Source organism: Poecilia reticulata, linkage group LG22 (assembly GCF_000633615.1).
Source record: "Poecilia reticulata strain Guanapo linkage group LG22, Guppy_female_1.0+MT, whole genome shotgun sequence".
In the NCBI taxonomy this organism is placed as follows: Eukaryota; Metazoa; Chordata; class Actinopteri; order Cyprinodontiformes; family Poeciliidae; genus Poecilia; species Poecilia reticulata.
Genome location: NC_024352.1, coordinates 17,774,814 through 17,793,427, shown reverse-complemented (window position 1 = coordinate 17,793,427; position 18,614 = coordinate 17,774,814). Strand labels below are relative to the sequence as shown.

Genomic DNA, 18,614 nt, shown 5'->3' with positions numbered 1-18,614 from the left:
TATATCATCATTTGCTCCCACAAATTTTGGTAACACTTTTGGTCCCCCAAAAAAGTTATGTGGAAACTAAAAATGTGCCACCCAGTTATATGCAATATATTTTTGAACAAACTTCCCACTTAAAGTCAATAAAACAATGTTATTTTCCCTCAAGGTTAAACTTTGAAGACAGACTTAAAAAAGGAGAAACTTTTGATAACTTATAATTAGTCAAAGCTAATTAGTAAGTGCTAATTAGTAAGTGCTACCCTAGCACTACAAAATTTGAATAATGAAAAAAATGTTTATTCAATTTGTTTTTACGTAAAATCATCAGTATCTCAAACACTACATACAATTCTATTATTTTTGAGTTGCAATCAAATTAAAATGACTAGAAGCCGTAGTGCAAATCACTTTGCAAAAGTATCTTCAGTTGCACGACAGTATAATTAGCTGCAGCAATTCGATTATTAACCAAATAGTTGCCAACTGTACATAGAAAAGTTTTAAAACAATGTACAGAAATAAACCTGTATCAAGGGTCATTGTGAGGGCAACCCTAATCAGAAATGATCCCGTTTAACCCCCTGCAGAGTGACTGAGAGGGCACCGAGTGACGCAGGTGAGAGACAGGCGCCCACCCAGCCCCCAGACCGCACCGCTCTTATCTGCCCGGTGGAACAGAGGCGGAAGGAGTGACAAAGGCCAGGGCTTGGGGTGCGATAAGAGAGGGTCTTGTGTCCTGCCTCGGCCCTGGCTATCCACTGCGAGAGGCCATCCAAGGGCCAGGTGTTGACCGCGAGCCGAATCGGGCTGTGGCCACCGTCAGATATCCAGAACGCTGTTGTGTGTCTGCACGAGGTTGGCGCAATGAATGGGAGGAAGAAAGACAGATACAGATGGAGAAAGGGGGTCAGGTGGAGTTCAGGGCAGATTCTTGCCAGCTGCATCACGCTGCAGGAAAGCCTAATTGCTTCCGGATCTACAGTAGGAATCTTGCCCTGCATAGTTCAGTGTTCCTGTTCTTCCCACCACCTCGCTGCTCCACGTCTTTTGTTCCTTCCAGCGGGACGTCTTCATTTTTGGGGGATTTTTTAGTTGTATTTTTTTCATCCCCGCTTCTGAACTTCTCTCACTCTTTGTCCTCCTTCTGGCTTTCAGACATTTGCTCCAGCTGGGTGGCGTGACAGAGTGTAATGATGTCTGTAGGGAAACAGTCTTTAAGTAGGATACCTCTGTCCCTCTGGCAGTCCAGCTCTTCTATGAAACCATACCAGTAGATCACGAGGCCTGGGCCAAACCTGTAAAAACAAACAAAACAAATGTATCATTGCTTTTTTTCCCCCCCCTACAAGAAACATTTAATCCTATTTATGTCCAATAGTTTTGGTTATTAATTACAGAAATGTCATAGTTGGCTATCATTAATAAAAGATTGAACAAACAAGTGATTCGGATCTGAAAGATGAAAATCCGTCTAGTACAATGAGTCTGAAATAATATTCTGTAAAAACCAGAATATTTAACCAGACCTCTCTGCCTGTCATCATCAGATGCCTTCGGCACATAAAAAGTCAGCTGGAAAATAATAATGATAATAAAAAAACCCTACCTGTCTAAAAGCGATGCACTTTATTGCAACAGATATCTTGTCAACCAATAAAAATTTATACTGAAGATGTTTTTTTTTTATCTTCTTGCATTTTTCAATTCTATTATATTTTTTACAAGCATCTAAGCTGTCATTTATTTTAAGAAATGAGACGTATTTATCTGGAAAACAGTTAATTCTTCAGTGTGTTTATTGAAGGCAAGGGCTATAAGTATAACTCTTACCTGCATCACTTACAGAAATCTGCAAAAAGTATTTCTACCCATAAATTCATGTTACGCCTACAAATCTAGAATTGTATGCGACAGATCAATATTAAATAGTCTATAATTGATAAGTGTCTAAAACACAATAAAACACAAGCACCTGTTCCAGTATTCACAAACAGGTTCTGAACTAGTTTGGATCTGTACTTTATTATTTTCATCATGTGTTCAGTTTTTTTTTTTTTGTTTCTTGTAAAACATGAGATGAACGTATGTATTTTCTCCCCTAAATTTTCAAAGTACAGTCTTGATGGTTACATCTGTGCACCTTCATCTCCATACAGAGTCCACATGTGGGGTGTCTTTTTTCATTCTCAAATTATTGACCCTACGAAGATCCAAGTTGGCTCATAGTGCCAATAAAATGATGTGAAGGTCAAATGCGATGTTCTTTCCCTTTTTAAAACGGTAAAAAAAAACAAAAAAAACATGGATTCTTTTCCTTCCACTTTGTTTAAGCACTACTTTATTTCCATCACATAAAATCTCAATACAGTGCAGTGAAGTCTGTGGCAGTAATGTGACAAAATGTGAAAAAGTTCAAGGCGCAGGAATACTTTTTTTTCCAAGACATACATAGATCATACATACTCTTTAAACATTACTGCCATGCATAAAAACATGTTGGCGTTCGACTCTGAGCACTTCACCTCCCTTGTGCAATACCAGATTGTGGGGGCTGACAGAGCTCCAGTCCCAGATACTCCATCCTCAGACAGTTAACAATGCTGTGGAGCCTCTGGAGACCCAGAGAGGAAGCCAGCCAAGGGGCCATGGAGAGCAGTGGAAGTTCAGTTCCAAGGTAAAGTACATAAAACCTTGGACATGTGATCAATCATTCCACGGTGAAATTTTACTTCAACACATGAGCTTTTTTTTTTTTTTACTTTGATAGTGATTTTGGGAACTTTGTTTCTTGTACGGTTATGTGATATTATTGTAAATATCTTAATGGCTGCCTTTAAAAAGAAGAAGAAGAAGAAAAAAAAAACAAGATTCTGAAAATGAAAAATAAAATTTTTCAGTCTGACGTGTGGAGTACCGTGTGCTGCAATGTGTTGCCTGGCCCTTGAGGCGGTGCATGTTTTACATACAGCACTTCTGCGGAGACAGACATGTACAAGAAAATATGCGACTACACACACCCCTCCCTCCGCAATGGCCCTTGCAGCAGTACATGCTTCTGCACTCTATCCTTGCATCCTACGCTTTACAGTGTGTGATTTACGGTGCTGTATCTAGGAGCAAACAGCCCTGCAGAAAGCCTGCAGATGCACACTCCAAGTTCACCACAATGTCACACACACACACAGCCTCTCAGCACTGCACAAAGCTTAAAGCCCCAAAACTCCCATCATTTCCATGGTCCGCTGCTGCACACGGACGCCGATTCTTAATATGGAAATGTTATGGAGACACAATGTAAACATTTACATTAAGGCGATGGCTACTTTTCATTCGGCCGCCATGCTGCAAGGATTTCCTGTACTCTGGACGGGGAGGCGAGGCAGAGCAGAGGAGAAAAGGGCGACCGCTCTCAACTGAGCGGAGAGGGGCAAACCCTCTGAAAAGGTTAAAACTGTACATCAACAGATAAGGCGGCGGTGCACGATACATCATGTCCTGGGTCTGTCAGGGGAGGCCAAGTACAAATTGAAACTAGCAAAATTATAAACACAGGGGAGCCATGCCACCAAGGCCTTTCCATACCGTAAAGAAAATAAATGGAGTCTGAAACCTGCTCAGCATTAATACAAGTCAATACTATGGGGACCTTGAGGCAAAAATCTTACACATGAAAAAGAAACAACAACAGAGTGGGAGGGTCAGACGGGAAAGACGACAGCAGCCTGACAACGACAGCGGAGAGGATTCAAAACAGCATCCATGAGTTGGAAAAAGCAGCTAGAAATGTACACAATAATGCTACTGCAAGAGCATACAGGCTCTTTGAAGGTCCAACACCAGTGCAAGTAAAAAAAAAAAAAAAAAGTTCAGTTTAAATTTGTAGGCAAATGATAGGTCTATTATGTAAGCTAACTTTCCTTAACCTGGCATGTGCTCATTACACGCGACCTCTAATCGAGACAGACCATCTTCCAATAAACACCCGGCTACGTAAGGAGATGGGGAAATTTGTTTGTGAAATGCAGCTAATTTCAGCCAGAAAGCCACTTGACAAGCCTGGGCGTGGATCGCTGCTGCCAGCCGAGCTTTCCGCAGTGTTAATGAGCGGCTGGTGGTCACATTTTAAGCAGGTGCCAAGCAGCTTACAGTAGCAGCTTAATGAGAGCACACTGGAACAAAAACTCTTGAATGGTGAGGAGGCAGGCGTTATTAGTGCCAGTGCACACATGCAGCACGCAGTGAAGCAAAGCATCAGACAGAGCCAACCTCTCAGACGACCTCTGAATCTTAAATGCGCACGGCACAAATGAAATACTTGCGTAGAGGGGTGGGTTAAAATTGCAATACTTTAAATAACGAGTGGAGAGTGTTTTAAATAATTTGGGCCATGTGTTGAACCAAAAAGCAGGACAAACACATGCGTGGCAAACGTTACAGTATTTGAGTGTTGTCCCAATTTGAGGTTTCAATTTATATAAACAATGGATCTCAAAAGTGTGCACTTTTGTCAAATTACTGGGTTTTTGTGATATGAAAAATGTGATCATGATAAATCAATTCATGCTCCACCCACCTTCTCCTGTACAATGCAATGTGAATAAAAATAATTAAAAATACCCCTAATAATCCTATTTCTATAAGCTTACACACCTTTTGAAAAATACTCTTCTTCATCTTTGGATCAAATTATACATCATCTTTTAGCCATAACATAAATTGCATTTGAAAAATGGTCCAGTTGTCTCAGGAGGAGTCAGCCTAACATTTGACTACATTCATTTAAAAAACTACACCTGTTTAATTTTGGTAATAAGCCACGTCTGGTCAGGCAGCTATTAAAACTAGCGCACTAAGCGCAAACATACTGTAAAGCTTGTATTTATAGGAGTAACAAAACCACATTTTAGAATATATGCACTATAGTAGATCACAAACAATTATATTAACCAATTACCCGTCAAGGCACATTCAGAGAGACCCAAACATATGTAAGAGAAGACGAATGATCTTTTCCAAGTGAACCCATGACAACTGCACTGCTTTCAACTCCAAACCTGTTTGGTGCTAAGAAACCAAAACTTCAAACATACAAAGTGGCAAATGAGCAAAGAAACTAACCACAAGCTGGGAAAACCTATTTGTTGCCTAGGTATCATAACTTGCATCTTGCTTGTGTAACAACACATAACTCCCTCAGCACTTATTTTGCATTGCCTACATTTTACAGTTCTGAATGTGCCGCTTATCTGTGCTGGTCATTTTGCCCCTTTGTTATTTTAAACCTTCTGGATGTTTCACAGCGAACCTTTTGGGTGCAAAATGGAGACGTCTCTTAGGGGACTGTTTGTGCCAACTTAGACAATGAACTACTGACAGTATTTACCAAAAATTAAATGGATAAATAGTAAAAAAAAAATTAAGTAGATTGGAATGAAATGGTTTGCTACAGATATGAAATGAAAGAAGTTGGAAGCAAGGCACGAGTGGAAAATGAGGGTACAAGTTAGAAATGCGCAAATGGACATAGAAGGACCTAATATTAAATTAAAGGTAAAGTTGACACTTGATTCGAAACAATATTAGAAGAAGTAACTACTTCAACATGCTGAATTTTGTGAGGAGAAAAGAATAAAAACGAGCAACAAATCCTAAAATAGATTTCAGGAAATAATTTATTGGTGAAATCAAGATGAATTTACATGCAACTGTAAAACACCCCCACCTCTTCCAGCACACTACACAGTGTCACTTTAAACAAACACCCCAGAAATGATTTAGACAGTACAGGCCTCCACCCGGGGCTGAACTCTGTGTCTCTGAGGTCTCTCCATAAAGACCTCTTTGTTTCCAGCCTCCATACATCAGGCCACAAGATACAGCCTCTGAAGTGCTACTAAATATTAGTCCTCCATGTTATTTTAATTTCTTTCTTTGCATTTATTTTGTTTTACTGGAAAAAAAAAAAATCAGAAACTTTTGAAATGGACAGCACTGAAAGCGATCAGGCGGAAAAACAGCGGGTGAAAACAAGCCTGTCTTGAAAATGAGACAATTGTGTACATAGAAAAAGACAAAAGCAAATGTGTCTTGGTGACAAATGCCCTGCTCTTTAGAGGTCAGCCACTGGGAGTGCATTTCCAGGGCTGGATAATGGTTGTATGATATATTAGTTTGTGTGAAATTTCAGAATATGTCGGTGATCCGGGGCTTGTATGCCAGGTGATTCGTCCCCTGCAGCTAATCGCTGTAAATCCCAACGCATTGTGTATTTTAATGGCCTTACAGTAGCTGTTTGTCACAACTCAGCCTGCTGGACAACGATGACACCCCTGATAAGTAAAGCTTTTGTGCACAAATCGGGTATTTAAAGGCTGACTTTGCCCACAGGGGCACCCAGGCACGGGGAGGTAAATAATCCCTTGCTGCAAACTATACAACCTACTCACCATAAATAACAGGAATTGAACAGCAGAGTTCACCTCCCACAGTCAAGGTATTAACATGACTCCAGCTAAGAATAGAAGCCTCTTTTCTTCTCCGCACTCCCTGCTTATTCTTTGTGAACAAGTTCAGCGCAGATCACCTATGCCGGAAACAAACAAAGCAGACTGGCAGTCTTCACCTGTATGTTGCAATCACCAAGACCTATGCATGATCCATAATCAGGTTGAAAAGAGGGCAGGACTTGGTTGACACTTAGAAAGCAGACCATAATACGGTGCATGTGCTTTAGGGATAGACTGCTCAGAGATTCTCACAATATATAAGCTTGAATGAAATATCTCAGCTTCATACTGCTGCTGAAATAACATTGTTACAGTTAAAAGGCTAACTGGTAAAACTCATTTCTTATTAATTAGCGCTTTAAACATGGACTTAAAAAGATAGAACAAAGACCAGTTATATTTAGGCGTGCGACATACCTTTTTTCTCGGTTTTTCTATCTGCTTTAAGACAGTAAAAGACTGATTCCAACACATTTTCTAAGACAAAATTTAATACTTAACCAAGTTAAATTCTCAGTATTCTTTGTCAATTTTCAAGAGGTTTTAAGTATAAAACCAGCAAAAAACTACAGACCATGAAGATGGATGAAATGATTAGTGCATGAATGAACACATGAATGGATGAATATAGCTGGACCACAAACTGACAGTCAGGAACAAATAAAAAGGTGGAAAATCAAACTTATGAATTCACACATCCATCTATTTGATGAACAGATTGAAAGATAGATGGATTGCTTGATGTGTGAAAACACAGATAAAGAGATTGGAAGGATGGACAGACGGACTTTGAGAACAACCAACAGAGTAACAAATGGCTTGATGGATGAGAAGTTTAATGGTCGGAGTAACTCGGGCAAAACATTTTAAATCAAATTACGTACAATTCTGAAAAACTGCAGAAATCCTGAATGTCTTAGTGGTTCTGAAAGTATATCGTTAAAAATGTGTGGTTGTGCAATTATGTGCCTTGTTTGGAGAAGTTGGTAATATTTTACACTACTAAATGGGAAGAACAGGAGATTATATGATAATTTGACCCCTGTCAGATTAGTACAAACCTGTCCTGCTGCTGGTGAAGAAAGCAGCTTTATTTTTGCAGCAAAGCATTAAAGTATCCTCCAGTATTTGAATGCAAGACAGATTCTGGAATAAAAAAAAAAAAACTTGCTACTATCAAAATAAGCAATAGAACATGATCAAACTGTGTGTGGGTGTGTTCATCTTCACTTTAAAATTATTTGACAGAATACTGATAAATTCAGGATCAATGAAGGAACTCAACATTTCTATTGTAAAGCGTAAATGTTTCCTGAACTTAGATACATCAGTCTGTTGTTTAATGTGGATTCTTAGGTCAACATACCTTCTTAATACACATTTCACCAACTAATTTATAGTTTCTGCTTAATTATTTAGCATAGTATCCATGCAAATGTGATAATAACCGTTACCTAATGTGTGTCTTCTCCAATGACCACTCAGCACTATCAAAGATTTTATCTCCCGCAATCAGTATCACTTTCTCTGACCTCACTCCCCCCAAATGCTCCAATCACCTCAACCACCTTCTCAAATTAACCAAAAGCTTATCGCCTTACTCACACACCCTCACACAATCTGACAGCTGACTGATTGCTTCAGTTATACATGATTAAGTAACAGAGTTGATAAACATAATGACAGACTTTATTTTGAAAGTATAAAAGTGAGATGGAAAAACCCCGGGTCAGGTCTCCGTTTGGGTTGTAAAAGGACCGCAAATATTGCTGCTATGCTTTCTAAACATCCTCCAGTCACAGGGAGGAGCTCCGATCAGTGTTTTGAGCTCGTTAAGTCTCTTAACTGAGCATGTCGCCTAACACATTAGCAGTGTGTATCCGAGGGACAAGTGTTTTCTGTGTGTGTAATGTGGCCTGGTCCCTTCTCAGATCTACTGCGTCATGGTGAAATGTATTCTGACACTCTCTGGTCTGTCATGGAAATGGAGAAAAGCAAACAGGGTGGGATCTGGTTTTGGGCTTTGGCAAGCGTTCAAAAGTTGGACCAAAAGGGAAAGAAGGCATAACGCATATCCAAATTCTCAGAAGAGCATATATTTAAAAAAAAAAAAAAGGAAAAAAAGAAAAAAGTTTGCTTGAAGTTAATGTACAACATATTGTTCATAAAGTGCATTCTTGGACTATTTGTAAACAATACACAGTTTACGCTTCACATTAAAACCAAAATATTCAATCTCATATTAGAGTTTGACACGAGGCAATGCACGGTGGTAACGTAGAAGAAAAATCAGCCATGTTTTCTGAACTTTTTAACCAATAAAAATCTGAAAAGTGAAGCAAACATTATATGAATATTTAATTTTCCCTCAAGGAAAAATAAACATTACAATTTGTACATTTTATAAAAGCTTTACTTCAGCAATGGATGTCAATTTACAATGTCACATGTTGTAAGCCATGTAACTTCTAGCAGAGGTCAACATGCATACAGTCATTACACACACCTGATCTCATGATATTGACTCTCCATCCTCAGTAAAGAACATGTAGATCTTGACAATGGCTTGATCTCTTCAGCTACAAAACACTTAGCGGGTATTCATTAAGAGTAGATGGCAATATTAATTAAAATAACTATGTCACACCCAGAAGACCTTAATTATATTACAAAGAAAAAGTAAAACCAAGAATATAGAGCTTAGGCTGCTTTCAATGTTTTTAGTTTCAAAGTCAAACATAGTCCTTGGCAATAATGTAGATCTTTGCCCATAGAGTCCTTCTGGCCTTTGATGGAGCCACATGTCTAGGTACTGTCCTAGTACTAGGCCGGCTAAGGGGTGGGGGGTGAGAGGCAGCCCTGACAGAGGACCGCATCGTCAGGGGGATACATGCTCCTTTAACCTGTTATTGTGAACTCCCAACAGCCCTAGCCGATAATTGCCACCTGTCTCTTGGGGAAACACAGTCAAAGGAAAGCAGAGGGACGGCCATTTTGTGTCTGCCGCTGCTCCTCGCCCCTGCACGGTCCCCGGGCCTAATCCTGCCCTTAACCCTAGCTGCTAATGTGTTTTCAATTTAGGATGTTCCCCCACTGCTACAGGCATGGCCCTAATCAACAACAGTTTGTACTGTAACCTTATCTGGCCTCGCTAGGGCAGCGTCAGCCTGACCGGGCGCCTGCAAATCTGATGCGTCCAGCAGAGTAAAGTGTTTATATGTATGGATATCATGTTTATACGTGAGGTCATAGGATGTGGACCTTCCACACGCATGCAAGCCACAGATGCAGCGCCACTGATCGAAATTTGGACCAAGTCACAAACGGAGTGGGAAGTTACTTTGTGAAGGAAATGCCCACATTTTATGATTAATAATTTAAAAAAAAAGGTAGAAATACTATTTTATTATCTCTCAGTGGGGGAATTCAAGTGGACCGGCAGTGCAGTGACAGGCAAAGGGAGAATGACGACATAAGCAAAATGTATTATAAATATAAATAAAATACCAATAACAGGAAACAAGAGACGGTAAAGTAAAGGTCCCACTTGAGACAGAAATGTTTATATAAAATCCCTGATATGAACAGCTTAGAAATAATCATTTTAAAATTAATGCAAATTCTTCAATTAACTTATTCCTCCCTTTTTATCCCTTGGCTTTAATCTACAATCATCTCAGTGCAGCCAGAATTAAAAGTCACAGTAGGGCAGGTGTGAATGTTGGCTGTGTCGGCCTTCTGACCCCAGCATCCATGAGAACAACTCTGCCCCAAAATTAGAGTCAGGTCTCTAATGTCTCCCAGAGAAAGAGAGAGAGAGAGAGAGAGAGAAAGAAAAAAAAAGAAAAAGAGAGAGGCCTGGCTTTCATCCAAGTCAGCACCTTTGGAAGTGCAGTCGTATTACCACCACTAAATCAACATGTCAGCGCCCGGCCCACTGAACTTCTTCACCCAGACTCAACAGCTTACGGCTATTCTGCACAAATAATGAACTGTTGAGGAAGGCTATCTTTTCGCTAAAACAGACAAGAAACAAAATAAAGAGAATCCTTTTATGTGCATATGATGCGCTCTCTGTTCTCGTTTCAGTAAATCAGCCAAGTCTCACTAGAGGTTTTCCTGCGAAACCCCATTTTGGTCTGCGTGTCCAGGCTGCATCTGCCCGGGCTGAGTTTGGAAGCGAAGGTCCGCAGAAATCTGTGTGCTTACTCGGCAGTCTGTTTACATTCCTAAGGGTAATTTTAGCCCCCTGGGGGGAGCAGAGCAGGAGGGCTAACATGTCGTTGGGGCTTGTCAGTGTTCAAGCAGCCGGCGCAGTGGCGGCACCTAGACATCTGGGTGGTAGGTAAATACACACATACAGACAGACCCCCTGTGGAGAACAAAAAGAAATGCTTCATCTTGGGTATTAACCGACTTACGTATCTCTTATTGTTACGTTATTGTTAGTATGAAGAAATTTAAGGAGCCAGCCGGAGCGCTTTACTGGATATCAATTGCTCTTTGACAAATGTACAGCAATGAGTGGCCAACAGAAGCAAGAGTCTAGTCCCGCCAAAAGGCCCGCTGCAGGGCACCATTAGCTTTGGACAACATAGGCTACCCCCAGTGTTTTCACTGAAAATCTGGAGAGCAAATCTAATTTTATTGTCGTTTTTAGAAATCTACTAAGCAAACACGTCAATAGTCTCTCCACAAGAAAAGCAAAGGGCTTTTGTGTGTGTGTGTGCTGGGATTTGTGCTCCTCCTGGAGAAGTCATTTCCAAGGGCAAGGAAGCAAAATGCCTGTTGTGTTTGGTGTGTTTGTGTGCAAACGCACAGGTAAGAAAGAAGGAGAGGGACAGAGAGATAGGGAAGGAGGGAAGAACGGAGCAACTCGGAGCTTATCGAAACTAATTAGGCAAGGGATCAGGATGGAAGTTAAATACTGAGCTACATGTAATGAAAGAAGCAGAGTGGGGGACATCTAAGGGTCAGACCCACACCAAACAGCGGTCCTCAGGCAATCTGGTATTGATTTTCACTCGTTTGGGGATGAAGGTGGACGGTAGGGAACCATGGAGAGGTAGTGGGGCAGAGTCTAAGGGTCTCACGAGTTGTCAACTTGACAGTTTAACCCCTTTTGGAGTAGAACAAACAAACAGAAGGATCTCCTGGGCTGACAGCGTTGATCTGTCATTGCGATGACACTGCAAAGCCCCACACAATGCCCACACAGGAGATGCGAGTGGGGAGGGAAAGGAAAGGGAGGGGAAAGTGAGCTGATACAAATATGCACAGACACGTTCCTTAAGCCCATGAAGATAGGACTCAGCCTTGGTCACATTTAAATATTCTAGATGATTGAGAGAACAGCACTTTGGATTTTACAAAGTGTCGCTTGTATGATAGATGAAAGCAACCTGATTTATAAGACGTTCTATGCTGCACTGTATGTATGGTTTATGCTACTCTGGGATACATACCTCAGATTTTATTTATGAAATTCCTGTTAATGCTACAAACCTCTTTTCACTTTAAAATTAATATGTTTCAGAGTTTATAAGTAGAACATAAGGCTGTAATCCCAACCTGTGCCGTCGCTCTTTTTTATTACCTCATAGGAAAGAAAACACAAAAGTCTGTGAAATCTATTGCAGTTACAATTTTCTGTGGATAATAATAATAATTTCGAAGTACATAATTTATATAACAATGGTGTGACAATGAAGAACCATTGAAATATGGTTAGGTCCTACCGCTCACAATCTAATAGTTCATTGCTCTACGTGAAACATAACAAACCAGACATGGACTGGTTCCTAGGATCATAGTGTACTAAGATTTTAAGTGGCTATGCTAACACTGCCAAAGTTGCTCAGCATTATGTTTTTGCAAGGCATCTCCAATTATTGAAAGAAAGGCTAAGCGTAACTAGAGTTATCTCCAGCCGCCCTCTCTCCGGCTGGAGATAACTCCAAATGTACTAACTCCAAATGTGCTGAAACAAGACAACAGTCTTTTTCTTGCTTGGAATAAAAAAAAGGTATTTTCATACTTCTTGACTTGAAACTAAAATTGATGCCTGAATCATATTGGATTTTAAGTAATAACGTTTTATTTATATATATTAAAAAAAATGGACGGAATTGTTTATTTTTTTAACCAGCATTTCTCTTTCATATGCTTCATTAAGTAGCTTGAGTAGCTAGTATAGAATGGGAAAATCTTTAATTTGATTACTTGATTAATCGTCAAAATTATGGCTGGATTACTCAATTACTAAAATAACCCTTTACAGCATGCGTTACAGTAATATATAAAATGAGTTGACGGCTTGCGTTAGTTGTAAACTGTTGCTACATTTTCATCTTTCACTGCTCGAGAAGTAAAGACGTCACAAATAAACACCATTCTAAAGTATCTGAGAGACACACAGACGTTGGTGCTCCTCTCTTATCATTTGCTGTGCAACCTGTCACCCTAAGCACCTTCCCTCTCATGTCTATAAACACTTGAAGACCTTTTTCACTCTTCCCTCAAGACTGCCTCATCGTTCTGTCACATTGCCAAAGGGGACTCCATTAGCCTGGCCAACTCTCACTTATACTTAGCACACTGCTACACACACACACAAACACGCACGCACGCACGCACGCACGCGCAGGCACACACATGGGATGGTGGATACTTTCCACATTAAATTAGAGTGGCCCCTACCCTCCTTGTTATGGCCTGGGAATGCTCCATCATCACGGATGCTACGGGGTCCCTCACTTGTCAGAAGTTGTCAGACAGATAGGGAGTCTGGATACACACAGCTGACAGGTAATCTTAATGTCTTCAATTAGCCCAATTATGCCTGTCATAAACAATTCGATAAGTGCTCAACCAACACAAACAGATAAATGCACGCATAAGAGCGCAGAGACGCACAAGCTCACACACAGGGGTCTGCAGGGTATTAATGAGAAGGGTAATGGGTATATCAGTGGACGGTTGACTTGCTTCTCGCATCAAGCAGGGGTGTGTCCCTGTCCCTTGCTCTCAGCTGTGCACTGCTGGCTGCAAGCGGGTCACTTCAAATTGTACCATCTCCTTTCATTAGCACATTGCCGAATGAGAATCTGAAAGGCCGTGACAAAATTCATTTGAGACGAGTGGGAGCAGATTGCCTGAAGCAGGTGTTATAAGGGAGATAAAACAAAAGCAGCACCTTTGTGAAGCTCCGTGTGTGTATGTGTGCATGTGATTTCTCTTTGTGTATTTGAGTGTGAGAGGGCTTTTTTCCCTGGTCTTCAAAATCTGTTCCCCTCATTGCTACGGTAAATGGATAACGACAGAAGAATACCCTAAAAAAAAACACAACCTAGGGAACAGAGGAGAATCGGCCATGCGTGCACATGGCGTCTTCAGAAATATGTGGTCTTATCTAAATATTACTTCACTAGGAAATAAATCATTCCAACACCTGTATGTGTAAGACATATCACTGTTAACCATGTTTAATTATGGCCTGCCTTTTTTATGTCTTATTAAGTGAAGAATTAGCAAGTTGACAACAGTGACCTTATCAAGAAATACATGTATCCTATCACCCCTCAAACTAAAGAAAAGAGGCATTTCTGACAATTACTGGTTGTCTGGTAGAAGTGATAATCTTCCATATTCTTCGTAAGTCTGCGTTATGTGGTTGAGTTGAAGAAACTGCTTCTGTCTTGTTAAAGAAATATTATTATTATTATTATCATTTTATTTAATTTTTTTTTACAAAAACACTGTTGAAGTCTCCAAAAAAATAATCATAGTTCTAAAAAGTGAGCTCGGTGCTAAAACTATGCACATGAAAACAACACAACTACAATCAAACATAGTGGAAGGAGCATCACGCCTTGTTGTGGCGTCCTATGGAAGAAAGACGCTACAAATATGAATCATTGTTAACATAAATCTATCAGGTTTATGCTAAAAAGCAGAGAAACTTTATGGTTCAGCAAAAAATGACCCAAAGCAAACACTTCAATAATCAATAAACAGATGGCTTTAGCAGAATATTTAACATCTGGAATAGCTCCAGAAAACCAGACATGAATCTAAAGCGCACGTTAATAAAATCACATAATTTTATTTTTTCCCCCCTAAAATATTTCAAGTTGGTTTTCAGTTAGGTTGTAAAGGTTACAGGTCACCTTAAAACAGTTCTGAATTGATATTTGTTTCTCTATAAAGGACAGAAATTTTAAAATAAATGTGTAGACCCTTAATATCGACTGCAAGTTCTCGAAAAATGTATTTCAACATCCATTTCTATTTACAAGTCAGTTTATTTCCAACTGTTATCAATATTTGAACAAGACATTTCTAATCAACAAAGACTTGTTCTCGAGTAAAAAGGGGCTTTCAACACCGCTTTATTCTTGGGGTGTTGGAAGGCTAAAAATAAAAGGTACAGCATGTGCCACTTCAAAGAAATAAAAGTAGGACAAGCAAGGAAACTATGCTCAAAGATTTTGATGGATCTGACTACTTCTGACTCTCACCCAAAGTGATGGCTAAAACTACCATTGGTAGTGGGGTGTGGGAGATGGGGGGGAGGAGAGGAAGAAAGAGGGCCAGGAAGCAAAAAGCCGTCACAGGGAAGTTGTAATAGGAAATTGCTTTTGGCAACTATTTGTTCAAGCACCAGATTTTTTTCGTCTTTATGCCAACCCAGCGAGCCCCCATTGGAAAACAGGGCAGGTTCCCCTAATGAGTAATCTATTTCAAAGAAGTCGTGTCTGGGCATGACAGTTTACTGAGAGGCTTGAAGAACTGGTAATTACCAGTGTTACGGGGCAATTAATGCATATTACACTGCGGCACTCATGGCGGTGACTGTCAGCTCCCCAATAAAAATGAGCACTCTTCAGCTAAAGGGTGACATTAATTGGGCCCTTAATGACTATGCAGAGGAACCAAGCCAAATAGGAACAAAACAGGGGACTCACTCTGACACTAGCAGAGGGCTGGAAATTGGACTAAAAATGAGATTAATTGCTGTTTAGAAAAAAAAAAAAGATGGGAAAAGGTGGTGAGGGGAAGGGGGAGAGAGAGGTTGAAATTATAGGGTACAGAAAGCAAGAACTGTTCATACAGATGACAATTCAATTAATTATTTTACACTGTATTTTCTTTACCTTAGGAAGTGTCGACAGGACTCTGACCCAGTTTGGGGTTTTGATATGTAGCTCATTGCATTCCAGCTGCACAGATGCACATTCTAAAGCCACAACACAAAGTCAGACGGTGGCATGTTCAATATGATAACATGTCAGGAGTCTTATGAAAATGTAGAAAAGGAGGAATGAATAGTTACAGTGCTTTAAATAAATATTTAATATATTTTTTAGATATTCTTACACATAAAAATACAATGGGAAGATGAGGGGTGATGTTACTGGAAATTAAAAATATAGACTAGACTCCGAGGCTGCAAAGGACTTGGGACTTGGGCGGAGCTTCAACTTCCAGTAGGATGACCCTGTACATAGAGTCACAGCCACAATGGAATCGTTTAGATCAATAGTTCTTTATGTGTTAGAATGGTCCAGGTGAAGTCCACAACTAAATTTGACATAATTTGTTAATGGGTGTGAAAATTAATGTTCACAGACTTTTTCCAACCAAACTGAATAACAAAAAGTTCAGTACGAACATGTGGAAAGTTGGAGGATACAGTACAAACGTTGCAGTTGTAATGCCAACAAAATGTGGTCCTACAAAATATTTAGAGTATTGGCTGAATGGAAATGCATGCCGCAATTTCAGCGTTATATTTAGCACAAGAGAAAAACAAAAACAAAAAAAAATCCAAAAACATAAATTCCTTCCACTTTATTTCTTCGTGTTGGTCTATCACATAAAAACTCAGTAAAGTACACTGAAATTGGAAAGATCAAGGGGTATGAATAATTCTGCAAGGCACTAAACATGTACACAAATAAGTATATCTAAAGGAATGATTAATGAAAGATAGATTTCCTGTAATGGTCGTAAAAATTTGAGTTAAAATCTAGCATTTTCGGTTTTCACAGTTCTCTTCGAATGCCTTTGGAAATTGGACTGCCTTTGCATATTTCCATTAAAAGAGCCCATAAAGAATTAAGCACAACTTTCATTACAACAGTGCAGACCTTCCACCCCCAGCAATGTTTGTTTGGAAAAAGATCAAGGATGTAGCAGAAGCATAAGTAACTCTGATTAATGTTGCTAAAGCTAGGCACGTACCTGAATATGCAAGGCCCAAACGCTATAAAATATATATATATATATATATATATATATATATCAGCATGCAAAACATGCCGTCATTTGCATACATTTTTGATTCTGGATTTCCTTGCTATTTAAATATGCAGTTAGAAATAGTCCAGCACTGCCTCTTGAGCTGTCACGCTGCACACTCACACTGTCATTGGTCCTGATAGAACTACTCGTCTTCAAAGGGAGCTTTGCAGTGGAGAAGCAAATATTTGAATTGCAAAAACACATCATTTTCCGAAGGGGGGGCGGGCGAGGGATTCAAGACAACTTTTTAGAGGTGAAATACGCTCCCAACCCCCAGCAAGCTAACCTACTGTGCACAGCACAAAAAATAAAAAAGTCAACATATTCATCGCTTTAGCGCTCTCCTCGCTAATTTACCATATCCAAATTTGTGTAATGGGATATGACATATTTTAGAGGGGATTGCAGGGGGAGAAAAAAACTTTAATTTGAGGAGAGAACCATAAAATGTTTAAGCTGCTCCCGTATTTAACTGAAATCCACCGTATAAATCCAGGTTCTCAGACACCCTGACACGGGTTTGATTATAGACTGAAGTGTAATTAGCTGCTTAAGTTGTCCTCTGCAAGGTTGAAGTGAACCTTACTACCATCCTCACCAGATCTTTCAGCATACAGAGACCTTTAGTTTCTTACAGGGGTATCTGTCTCATCCAGATGCAGCACAGCAGGTTTTTGGGCTAGTTTACATGCATGCGCTGCAGGAACAAATATGACAGTTTGTAAATTATGCAAAAACTAAGTGAAAGCAAAAAAAATAAAAAAACTTGTTCCTGTTAAGTTATTTAATTTATGGCATATCTCAAAGTATGAGTGATGCCATTCGATGTCAGAATACATGCATCACTTTGCCGTGAAGGTAAGGCAACTGTTCTTACAAAGATCCTAAATAAAACTAAATATCACTGTTTAGATCCCTGACAAAAATGTGAGAAACATTTAACACTGCCTATTTTTAGGAATGTGCAGATATGACAATTTTGTATCTTGATAACTTGGGGCAAATTTATCAGTTATGTGAATCAATGGGTTCGTTCAAATCAAATGAAAACAGGGCAAAACGTTCTTTCGCAATGCATACGAAACCAAATCAAACTTTTTGTAATTGTTGCAGTATGAAATGCAAGATGTTGTTCAATGATTAAATGCGAAGAAAGTATCAAATCAAAATCCATCAACTTAATTAAAAAGAAGAGTTTAATTAGGATTGGGAATGTAACAGCCATTTTGAATGAATAATTACATGGAATTTAAGAAACAGCTACAAACATCCGGACATGGCTTAAATATGTTTCTTGCTTTAATTGTTCTGCCTTTGTGAAGCACTTTGCGATCAATAAGTCTGTGAAAGGTGCTATTTATATTATTTATGCAATTATATTAACTGCATTAAAAATTTTTATGCATTTTTTTTAAAACACATGCAAGGGTTCTGCCTGGAACATTTAGATATTCTTCTATGGTATGCCCCTAAATCAGATGCACAAGTGACACCCACAAACAATAGTAATGGACAATAAAGCTGCTTCTCCTGGTTCAAAAACAAACAAAAAAGAAAACACCACGCAGACACACGCGCACACACACACACACACCCACACGCACCCCTACACACACACGCACACACACACACACACACACACACACACACACACACACACACACACACACACACACACACACANCACACACACACACACACACACACACACACACACACACACACACACACACACACACACACACACACACACACACACAAAGAAATATCCAATACTGGGAAAGACTATTGTTGTGTGGAAATTGTGCAAAAAAG

The 18,614-nt window shown here is 39.6% G+C and overlaps 1 protein-coding gene across 2 annotated transcripts in view; it reads right to left on the bottom strand.

The window, feature by feature from the left end:
• Positions 1-263: 263 nt before the first annotated feature.
• The window catches only part of cdin1 (CDAN1 interacting nuclease 1), a 69,850-nt gene continuing 51,499 nt past the window's right edge, over positions 264-18,614 (bottom strand). For both annotated transcript variants that reach the window (XM_008399797.2, XM_008399796.2), the window contains one exon: positions 264-1,283. In XM_008399797.2, coding sequence (XP_008398019.1) covers positions 1,115-1,283 — 169 coding nt within the window. In that variant the 3' untranslated portion in view covers positions 264-1,114. The remainder of the gene's footprint in view (positions 1,284-18,614) is intronic.